This window comes from Oxyura jamaicensis, chromosome 2 (genome assembly GCF_011077185.1).
Source record: "Oxyura jamaicensis isolate SHBP4307 breed ruddy duck chromosome 2, BPBGC_Ojam_1.0, whole genome shotgun sequence".
NCBI classification, from domain to species: Eukaryota; Metazoa; Chordata; class Aves; order Anseriformes; family Anatidae; genus Oxyura; species Oxyura jamaicensis.
This window is the reverse complement of record NC_048894.1, coordinates 195,049-206,100: the sequence shown is the minus strand read 5'-3', so window position 1 is coordinate 206,100 and position 11,052 is coordinate 195,049. Positions and strand designations below refer to the sequence as shown.

Below are 11,052 nucleotides of genomic sequence, written 5' to 3'. Positions count from 1 at the left end.
GTCCCCAGTACTGGCACGAGCACTGTTTTCCTGCCCTAAGCAGGACAACCTCAGACATTGCAACTGCATGAGAAGTGTTTGTTTCGGGGGCCTCGGTCCTACACCCATCACACTTTGTTTCTGGAGCTTTGAGGAGCAGGTGAGTGCACAGGTCTGAGTGCACCGGCTGCTCCACATGGCTAGTCACACGGATCAGCCCTATCAGGCAGCCTTCAAGGCAAGGCAGAAGTTGTACTCTGGTAGGCATAAAGACTAGGGTTTATTCCAAACTCCCTTGTGTACAAACTGTAAACTACTTGACAAAAGATCCCAGCAGAGCCTCCTGGTTCAGTTAGAATTTGTAAATCTGAAAAAAACTGAGATCAATCCAGCACATTTGCTCCTGGTCCCACAAAATGCCCTAATCCTCATCTCTTGCTTTTCTTAGTGAGTCCAGAGCTTGTCTTCATTAGGCTGGGTGAATAGAATGCTTCAAAACGGGTGCAGGAGGCAGAGCACAAGGCTGGCGGGGACAGCAGCAGGTTTGGCAGGGGGAGGTGACATGGTATGGCAGGAGAGAAGGGGTTTATGGAAAGGCACAGGCTGTGCTGGTAGGGGTGGAACGTCTGCACAGAAAGACAGTGGGGCTCAAGACCCAGCCCTCAGTAGAGAACATCCTCAAAGCTGAGCATCAGGAACCGGTGCAAGGTGCTTGGCAGGTGCAGCTGGGACAGGACTGGAAGCAAACGGCCCTCCAGGAAGGTCCTGAGTGCACAGCGAGCCAGGTGCTGCAAGGAGCGGGGTCTTTGCTCCAGCGAGAAAAGCGACTGGTAGAAACGTGGGTATTTCTACAGGGAGAGAAGAGAGGATGAGATGCAGAGGAAACTGAAGATCCTACTCTGGGAGCAGAGGCAGAGCCGGGCAGCCCATTGCCTCAGCTACCCAGGTGCACCCTTCCTACCCCCAACAGCACTGCCCGCTGCCCTGCAAGGCACTCGGCCTCGCCTGGCCCTGTCCTAATTCCCCCAGGACACCCAGGATGGCCTCCAGCCAGCCGCGTGCCTTCTCGCACCTGCACGACCTCCACTGGAACCGCCTCCACCCAGTCTGCGGAGACACGCACGTGGTCATAGCTGTTCATCAGGACCTCGATGACACGCGGGCAGGCGTGGCAGTACCGCAGCACCTGCGCCAGGGAGACAGCGGATGAACCCAGTCCTGCAGGACACATTTTCACCTTCTAAAAAGCTGCACATACTCAGAAACAACCTCGGTAAATCTGGAGAATGAACATCCTTCCTTTACACTGCCCCCGGAGATCAAAGCCACTGATGGTGGAAAGCACCAGAGCACTGCTGCTGCAGACAGGGCGCCCATCCAACTGCCCGCACACAGCACGGCTGGGCCCTGCAGCCTCTGCTCAGCTGCGTGGGGCTGGGATGCAGAGCCCTTCACCTGCCCTACCACTAAAAGCAGCTCACAGGCAAACACCCCTCTGCTCTATGCCAGGCTCCTTTCCTCGCATCTGGTCAGAACAAGAGCTGTCTGGGGCAAGGACAGACCCCCCGCATTTTGTGTGCAGCTCCTGCTACAACACACCACGCCTCTCATGAGGGCTACCCAAGGGTCTCAGGGCTGTGTTGTGCCTGTTCCGCAGGAGGCTGCAGACATCCTGTGCCTGTGCTGTGCACGATGGTGGTCCCAGTACTGTGCTCCTCAGCTACTACACTGAGCCCCAGAAAGAAACCATAAATATTTTATGCGATACAAATCTCTGTTGTGTACCATGCCCACGCTTTCACAACAGACATAGGTGCAAGGAACACATTGTGTTGGTGTCTCTTCTGCCACCAGCACAGTCTTGGGAGCACACCCCACCCATGCACAGCTGCACCCAGCAGAGCCCCCGCGGGTCTTGGTTCCCGCTCCCTACGGCCCAGGCCAGCAGTAGCTGTCAGAGTCTATTCCGGCTGTACGAGTGATCCTCATTATCTGGCGTTAATAGGAGATTAATTAGTGTTAATTGTTGATTTTCCTGTATTTTCCCAAAGGGGAGAGCAATCTGCTGATCTCCGGGCTGGGTAATTATTGCACTGCTCAGGAATTAAGACAAGAAATTAACCCTTTGTTTGCTGATGTCTTGCAGAGGCAGCATGAGCTGGAGGGTATGCCCCAGAGAGGAGAAACACCACCTGAGAGTAAGGGGGCTAGCACTTTCTGGGGCAAGTGATTATGGAAACTGTATAGGGACTGCCCATAGAGCTTGGCAGACAGGTGCGGGAGTGCCCTACAGGAGAACACACCCTTGGAGAATACTTCACGGACTCCTTTACCAGTAACACCCCTTCCCTCTCCCCCAGTCCTTGGAAGCGTCAGGAAGGACAGCAAGCAAGCTGGTGCAGAACAAACACTGCTGTGACAGGCACATCCTTCTCACTGAGGCCCCAACGTTCATAGCTTTCCCTTCCCACCACATGCCCAGTACAGCTGTGAGCCCTGCACCTTGAGGAGGGAGCCAGGCCAGATGCGGATGGCACCATAGTTGAGCAGGGCTTGCACCACACGCTCCGGATGGTGATCTAGCTTGTAGGCAGTTGCTTGCAGGATATTGTGCAGTGCCGTGTTCCCACTGTAGTTCATGATGTTGACGTTTGCGCCCCGGGCCAGCAGTAACTCTGCTACTTGAGCATTGGCATTCTTGCAGGCCAAGTGAAGTGGGTGCTGACGGTCCCTGTCTGCAGCGTTGATGCTAGCACCACTTTCCACCAGCAGCTGGCAGACCCTGTAGTAGCGCTCCATGTCCTGGGGCTGGTGGGGCTGAGCACAGGCAGCATTGAGTGGTGTCTGCCCCTCCTCATTCTTTGCCTCCAGCTCTGCCCCATGGCGCAGCAGCAGACGGACATGGTCTATTAGGCCATGCCGTGCTGCCACGTGCAGTGCGGTATCATACTCCTCTTCCGTCCGACTGTTCACACTGGCACCATGCTGCAGCAGCTGCTGGACACACCTGTGTGGGCCAAGAGGACTCAGTGACAGACTCTGCTCCCCAGCTCCTATCCTACCTGCCACCTCCCCACGTCCCCTTCTCTGTAGTATCCCATGGCTTTCACATTTCCCAAGAGTCCCCAAATCCCTGCTCCTCATGCCATGGAGCAGTGGTTTTAAGCCAGTATGACTGGTTAGCAGAGGCACTGTCACCCTAATTCTACCTGACTTTCCACAGGTGTTTAGTAAGTGCCAGCACACCCAGAGTCTGCACCCACATCCATCTGCACACGCATTCCCAAAGTCTGCAGTGTGAACCATCAGCTCTGCATTGCTGATGGGTAGCAAGGAGGCAGCACCAAGTTCAGCTGCATCAGCTCTGAGGATTGGAGCTTGCTTGACATCATCTGTCGGACATCAGAGGTGGTCCTGGTCCAGGAGCATGCAGTGAGCCCACCCCATGCAGCAGCCATCGCTGCAACCACCAGCACACCTGCGGGGATGAGTAGTGACCCCTTCTACACAGGATGAGGCTCAAGGAGGGGAGGCCCCCTGCACCCCCTGAGCAGAACTCACTCGATGGAGTCTGGGCTCTTGCAGAGATGCATGGGCTTGTAGCCATCCTCAGAGACAGCTTCAGGGTCAGCACCAAAGCTGAGCAGCAGGCTCACGCAGTCAGTACTGGCTGCTGCGCAAGCCTCATGCAGGGCAGTCTTACCCCCTGGTGCAAAGTTGACGGCAGCGCCCCTGAGCAGTAGGAGCCGCAGGCAATCTGTGTAGCCCCGGCTGGCTGTGATGTGCAGTGGCGTGGTGAGCTCCTGCTCATAGCTCAGAGACCACAGTCCTGCAGAGAAAGAGGGGTCAGGGCGTCACATCCAGCACTAGGCCCAGAGCTGTCCTTTTGCCCAGGGTACCCAGTGTACATCCCAATGTACTCTTGAGAATCTGGGGTTTCCCCTCAAGGGACTGCCTGCCCTGGGACCAGCATGTCTAAGGCACAGGATGGCTGGCGTCTGGCCCTGAGGCTGCATGGCCTTTCAGGAGCAGGAGCCTCAGAGCTAGGGCCCTTCCCAGGGGTTGGACTTTTCACCTGCAGCTCATTTATGCAGCAAAGGACTTCTGCTGGCAGGAGAGCAGTGGATGAAGGGCCCAGGGGCACAAGGAGGGCTGAAAGCAGCAAGGCGGCTGGGAAAAGCAACATGCACGAAGCACCACAAATAGAAGAAACAGGCAGTAAAACAAAAGGATGCCAGAGCAGGCTGCCACATACCCAGGAGACAGAGACGAGCCCTGAGTATGGCACAGGCACACAAGCCTCAGCAGAGATGGTCATCTAGGGCCTACAACAGAACAAGGGTCTGAAACCTGCCAACTCTCAAAGATGCTGACCCAGCTCGAACCACTGCTGCGCTGGCGCAGTCTGCTGGCAAACGGTCTGCAGCTGCTACAGAGAAAGGGCTCCTTAAATCATGCTTCTTGCTGCCTCTCCAGGCTGGGCTGGAGGACCTAGACGGCAGGATCATTTGACACGGCTTTGCTCTCATCTCTTTTTTGCAGAAGCAGTATGCACCCAGTGTTTTTTGTAGAGCTAGGTTCAAGCTGAACCATCTCAAGGATGCAACACAAAGCTTTGACAATTCCTTGCTCAGCTCAACCCACAGTGAGAATCAGAAGCCCCTGTAGCCAGCACGGGCTGCACACAGACCAGAAGGGGCAGGTATGCAGGACACACCTCACCCTCCCAAACACATGCACACAGGAGAACCCAGCTACATCCCAATACTCCGACTCCCATTCCTACTCCTTCACAGCCAAAACAACACCCGTAACACACCATCCCAGCAGCTGTAATGCCCTGTAGCATAAGCAAATGGCTCTGAGCCCCTGCTCAGCAGGCCCCGCTGCCCCTGCGTACTCAGCCGGCGGAAATTGAAGCGGTAGTTCTTCCACTCTTCCAGGTTGCTGGTGTCAAACACCGCACTGGGACTCAGCTGGTGCTGAGGGCTGCTGAGGACCTCAGCCACAGTCCCCCGGTCCCCAGCCAGCAGGGCCTGCCAATAGGCCTGCACAGGACCCGTTGCTTTCCGCGTGCAGATGGGCTCCTGATGCTCATCCCTTCCGCCTGTGAGGCTACCCATGTTGCAGCACCCAGCCCCTCAGCGGAAGCCAGGGCTGGCCTTGTTGCTAGCTCCACTGCCAGGCTCTGAGCCTGGGGGCACAGCCACAGCCCTGTGCTCCGTGCCGCAGGGCTGCCTGCCCGGGAGTGAGGACCTGTCACATCGCTGCTTGGCCCAGGCTGGAAACAGCTCGGGTCTCAGCCGCTCTATTCTGGGAACACTTGTGACCAAGTGGTTGGGCCAAGAAGCAGGGCAGGACACTCCTGACAGGCAGCAGTGCCTCTGCAGCCACTGGCTGCGCACGAGAAGCCCCCATACAGGGCAGGGCAGGGCAGCAGCATAGCTTGTAGGGTAGAGGATGATACAGAACATGAGTAAAAGGACAGAAAGGGAGTAGTCTGCATCATCACCCTGTTGCTGCGCAGACCACAGCAGCGCAACTCAGCTTCCTCCATGCACCTGCAGCATCCTTCCACCCAGCCCTCATCTCCCTCCAGCACTGCACCCTCATTTGCTAGTTCCACCCAAGCACAGGTCACAGGAGAGTTCTTTCTGATCAAAGCTTAAAGCCAAAGGACCATTAGAAATAACACAAGGGTGAGAAGGTCATTACAAGAGAAGTGAAAACATAGAATGTAATTACCCTTTAGACTTCTACCTACTTTTCCTTGAAATTCTGCCTTGCAGAGAGCTCCTGCACAGTTCTAGTACTGTACTTTGTTTGTTTTGTTTTTTTCCCATCCTCTGACAGTTCCCTCACTGTTTTCCTTTCACTCTGCGCAGCATTTTTCCTGTCCCCACTTAGTTGCAGAAGCCCATCCTGTCCCTGCTTTGGTTACAGAACAGCACGCTTTGCTCACAGTTCCTGTTACCATATTTTTTTCAGACCACATGTTCTAACAAACACACCAAACTGCTTAGAAGACCAGTTGTGTCTAAATTTTTGTCATAGATTATTCAGATCTTGCAGCTAAAAACACATTGACTGACCCCAGCAAACCACTAAGCAACAATTACATTGGAGACCAGAAAAGAGTATAAAATTGGGAACTTTACCCTTCTCAGTAATGAGAATCACAGAATGGCTGAGGTTGGAAGGGACCTCTGAAGATCACCCTCTCCAACCCTCCTGCCAGGCAGGATCACCTAGAGCACCTTGCACAGGATGGCATCCAGGCAGGGTTTGAGTATCTCCAGAGAAGGAGACTGCACAACCTCTCTGGGCAGCCTGTTCCAGTGCTCTGTCACCCTCGCAGTAAAGAAGTGCCCCCTCATATTGAGCTGGAACTTCCTGTGCTTCAGTTTGTGCCCGTTGCCTCTCGTCCTTTCTCTGGGCACAACTGAAAAGAGACTAGCTCCATCCTCTCAACGCCCTCCCCTCAGATATTTATGCACCTCGATGAGGTCTCCCCTCAGCCTTCTCTTTTCCAGGCTCATCGCCTGTCCTTTTACGACAGGTACTCCAGTCCTCTCACCATCTCCATAGCCCTCCTCTGGACCCACTCTGGTAGCTCTCTTGTACTGGGGAGCCCAGAACTGGACATGATACTGCAGGTCAGGCCTCACCAGGGCTGAGTAGAGAGGGACTGGACTGTAGTTTCCTGGGTCCTCCTTCTTGCCTTTTTGAAGACTGGCGTGACATTGGCTTTATTCCAGTCCTCAGGCACCTCTCCTGTTCTCCACAACCTTGCAAAGATGATGGAGAGTGGCCTAGCAATAACACTGGCCAGCTCATTCAGCACCCATGGGTACATTCCATTTGGGGCCCATAGATTTGTGGATAACAAGTTTGCTTAGATGATCTCTGACCCAATCCTCTTTGACCAAGGGAAAGTCCACCTTTCTCTGGACTTCCTCTCTTGTCTCCAGGGTCTGAGATTCCTGAGGGCTGATCTTAGCAGTAAAGACTGAAGCAAAAAAGGCATTCAGCAACTCTGCCTTCTCCATATCCTTTGTCAACAGGGCATCCACCCCATTCAGCAGCAGGCCAACATTTTCCCAGTCTTCCCTTTTCTACTGATGTATATGAAGAAACCCTTCTTGTTGTCCTTGACATTCCTTGCCAGGTCTAATTCCCAATGGACCTCTGCCTTCCTTGTCACATTCCCGCATACTCTGACAGTGTCCCTATATTCCTGCCTTTTTCCACATGCTGTCCCTTTTTCCACATGCTGTAAACTTCCTTAAAAACAAATGACCACACTCCATACTGACATTCTCCAGCATCCTTTGTCTGTGCAGACCTCAGTACTCGTAGTCTAGGTATAATGTAGTGCATGAGAGAGTAAAACAATGGAAGCCCTTGGCAGATTTCCTCACCTCATGGGATCCTCAATTTCCCCAAAGATATAAACAGGTATACAACAAGAGACTGGGTTTCCCAATCATAAAAGCATAGCCAGGGAGTCAAAAGATTGTATTACTTAATGTCAGTAACACTGTAGAATTTACAGCTCCTTTGGGCTCCTTAAAATATCGTTAGGGATGACTCAAGAAATACCAGGTCACTAGAATCTGTTTTTAAGGTCACTGTCTTGGTATGTTTTAGGAAATTGTCCCTACAGGTCAGAGTAAAGTGTAACCAAAGTCTTAGGTTATCTTGTCTGATACATTTTGCAGTACATTTTTGGTCTGTGCTTGATGAACAGACTTGCTTGCTTTGGTTTTTCACACCTTGAATATTTGGTGATAAAAGCAATTTCTGGGTGAAGTTGTTTTACATAAACTGTCCAGTTTTCTTTGGGGCACAAATTTTTACAAACAGAGTGACTTGCTGTTGAAGTGTTCGTCAGCCCAACACCAGGTATTGGTTAAAAATGTGTAATTAATAGTTTTCTGACAAGTGGTCTCAGTTACACCAAGGGTAGTAACTTTTGTATTTTCTTCCTAAGTAGACTGTAACAATTCAAAACACACATGTAAAAATCTTGGAACTCAGCAAATAATCTTCACCACCTAAGAAGTATCAACATTTGCATCTGCAAGCCCACCCTATCTCTTTGTCTCTTGCTAGGATGAATTCCCACAAAACTTAGTCATGATTAAGCTTTATCAATGTGCTCTATAGCCTTGTGTCAGGACACTTGAAAAGAGTCCACACCTCTGGCAAGTGACTTTCATCAACAGCTCTTCCATTCTGGCACACTGGGGCTTTCACCATCAGCCCTCTGCAGAAAACAGCAATGCAATTATGGCCCCTCGACACTTGACACTGTCTTAAATTCTGTGTCAGCCTGCAGCACACTACTATCAGGCAGCAGCAAGGACACACACACTTCCAAACTGCTAACTTTGACAGAGCCTACAACAGTTATGTTGCTTATTGAAAAGTTCGTAGATGACACTGATGAGAATGTAAGCAAAAGGTATCAAAGGGCGTAGAAGCAAATGTGGTAGCTGCAAGATGCATATGGGCAAGGTACAATGAGGTGCATAGATAGGAGGAAACACCAAGGATGACCAGCTTCTGCCTCCTGTCACTCAGGACAGACTTGCTTCTACCATCTCTGAGGTAGATGAGATTTCTGCTCACCTTCTCCAGTCTATCTCACAGAATAGAACAGCTTGACAGCTTGAGGGGTGCAAACTCTACTTGTGAAAGAAAGCAAAACTAAGCTTGGTGTGAATGCTTCTGTTCTGGAGCAAAGGTGATATTAACCCTCCTACATCAACCCCCCTGCAGCTTCCTAAAGTCCGTGTTTGGAGTAGGGATCGCAATGGCTGTGCTTCACACCTTGAAGTCCCCACAGCAGCATTGTGACTTGGTGCCCAAGCAGATGCCCACGAGGCTAAAGCGCAGCTATACCTGTTACTCAGGATACAGGCTGAGCTGCGCGTGAAGGACACTGCTACAACCTGTTCCCAAAGCATGTCACAGGCTCCAGTTCCTAATGAACAGGAGTAACAGACCCAACTTAAGACACAAGACAAAGAATCCTTATGCCACCTGATGTGTTCTCACCCAAGCACACTCATCATATAACATATACTTCACTTCTATCCCAACAACCTCTGGCAGGACAGTCCTGAAGTTTTTCTGCTCCTGAAGCCTTTTCAAAGACCATATTCTCACCACTTCCCAGCAGAGATACCTCTGATCTCCTTTAGAAAGCTAGCTACACATTGTTGCATAGCCCTAGATTCTCCCTTCCTCATCCAAAAACTTCCCTCCCCCCCAAGTCCTTTTTCCACGACCCTGTCTCCACCACTGTGTATTCCCCTCGTTTTTTCAGGTGTCTGTGCTCTTTCTCTGGTCCCCCTTCACAGCACTTCCCACCACTGCGGACACATCCCAGTTCCACACACCCACCAAATTTCCTACTAGTCCAGCGCAGCTCATCACCCTTGGTCTCAATGATGAGATTAACAGCTGCGTTCCTGCTGAAGTACTTCTGCACCCTCTCCAGGTCCCCAGTGAAGAGCGCGTTCTGGATGAGCAGGTCCCGGCACTCCAGTGGCTCCGTGCGGCTTCTCAGATAACGCTGGCCAGCTGGGCTCAGGCTGCACTCACGGTGGTGGTACCGGGGTCTTACTTGTTGAGAGGACTTCCACTGATCCAGCTGCTCCTCATCCATCTGCACTGAGCGTTGTGTGGCAGAGGTGAAGGGAAAGGTGCAGTCCGTCATGTGGAATGAGCAGGACAAGCCCCGACCTTACAATAAATAAGCTGCAGCCAAGAGCTTCTTGTCCAAGACTGTGTCCTTTATGGGTTGCTCCCAGATTCCAGATCCCCAGTGCCTGGCTGGATTCAGGCACAGGCCTGACTCACCCAATATAAATAGTCTTGCTTGGCAGCTCCCCTGCAGCACCCCCCTGCCTTCCAGGAGTTTATTTTCAGCTGGATGCAATCACCAGCACAGACGAGGCACAGGTCAGAGGCAGCAGACATACAGTTCCAAAACCCCTGCCAAGGGCAAGGACACCTCCGAGCAGATCAGGTTGCCCAGGGCCTCATCCTACCTGGTCTTGAATACCTCAAGGGATGGGGCATCCACAACCTCTCTGGGCAACCTGTGCCAGTGCCTCAGCACCTTCTGAATGAAGAATTTCCTCCTAACCTCTAATTTAAATCTCCCCTTTTTTTAGTTTAAAACTATCCCCTCTTGTCCTATCATTATCTGCCCAAGGAAAAAGCTACTTTCCATCTTTTTCATAAGCCCCCTTTAAGTATTGAAAAGCCACAATGAGGTCACCCCGCAGTCTTCTCTGCTTTACGCTGAACATCCCCAGCTCTCTCAGCCTTTCTTCATAGGAGAGGTGCTCCAGCCCTCTGATCATCTTCATGGCCCTCCTCTGGACCCGTTCTAACAGATCCACCTTCTTAAAATGGGGGTCCCAGATGTGAACACAGCACTCCAAGTGGGACCTCACAAGGGCAGAGCAGAGGGGAACAATCACCTCCCCCCCCCTCTCCTGGCCACTCCTCTGTTGATACAGCCCAGGATGCAGATGACCTGCTGGCTCATGTCAAGCTTTTTGTCCACCAGAACCGCCCAAGTCCTTCTCTGCAGGGCTGCTCTCAATGAGTTCTTCTCCCAGTCTGTAGTCATGTCTGGGATTGCCCCAGACCAGGTGCAGTACCCTGCACTTGGACTTGTTGAACCTCATTAGGTTCACATGGGCCCATTCTCAAGCTTGTGCAGGTCCCTTTGGGTGGCATCCTTTCCTTCTGTTGTGCTGACTGCACCACCCATCTTGGTAATCTGTAAACTTGCTGAGGGTGCACTCCATCCCACTGTCCATGTCGTTGATACAGATATTAAACAGTACTGTTCCCAAGACAGCCCGCTGAGGGACACCACTCACCACCAGCCTCCACCCGGATATTGAGCCATTAACCACCACCCTCTGGGTTTGACCTTCAAGCCAATTCCTTATGCCCTGAATGGGTTTGACCTTCCGATCCATCTCTCGTGTTTGGATCAGCCACTGCCAGGTCTCTGAACAAAGGAGACCTGTGAGTGAACAGCAT

The 11,052-nt window shown here is 52.1% G+C and overlaps 1 protein-coding gene across 2 annotated transcripts; it reads right to left on the bottom strand.

Moving 5' to 3' along the window:
* Positions 1–237: 237 nt before the first annotated feature.
* ASB10 (ankyrin repeat and SOCS box containing 10) lies at positions 238–9,811 on the bottom strand. 2 transcript variants are annotated; one of them, XM_035318269.1, is made up of 5 exons: positions 9,391–9,811; positions 3,541–3,808; positions 2,482–2,986; positions 1,052–1,165; positions 238–827 (listed from the first exon to the last, which is right to left on the bottom strand). In XM_035318269.1, exons 1-5 carry the CDS (start codon positions 9,704–9,706, stop codon positions 642–644), a joined length of 1,389 nt encoding a protein of 462 aa, XP_035174160.1. In that variant the 5' UTR covers positions 9,707–9,811; the 3' UTR covers positions 238–641. The 2 variants fall into 2 exon arrangements, with proteins under 2 accessions (XP_035174160.1, XP_035174161.1); XM_035318270.1 differs by lacking the exon at positions 9,391–9,811 and adding an exon at positions 4,880–5,575.
* Positions 9,812–11,052: the final 1,241 nt, after the last annotated feature.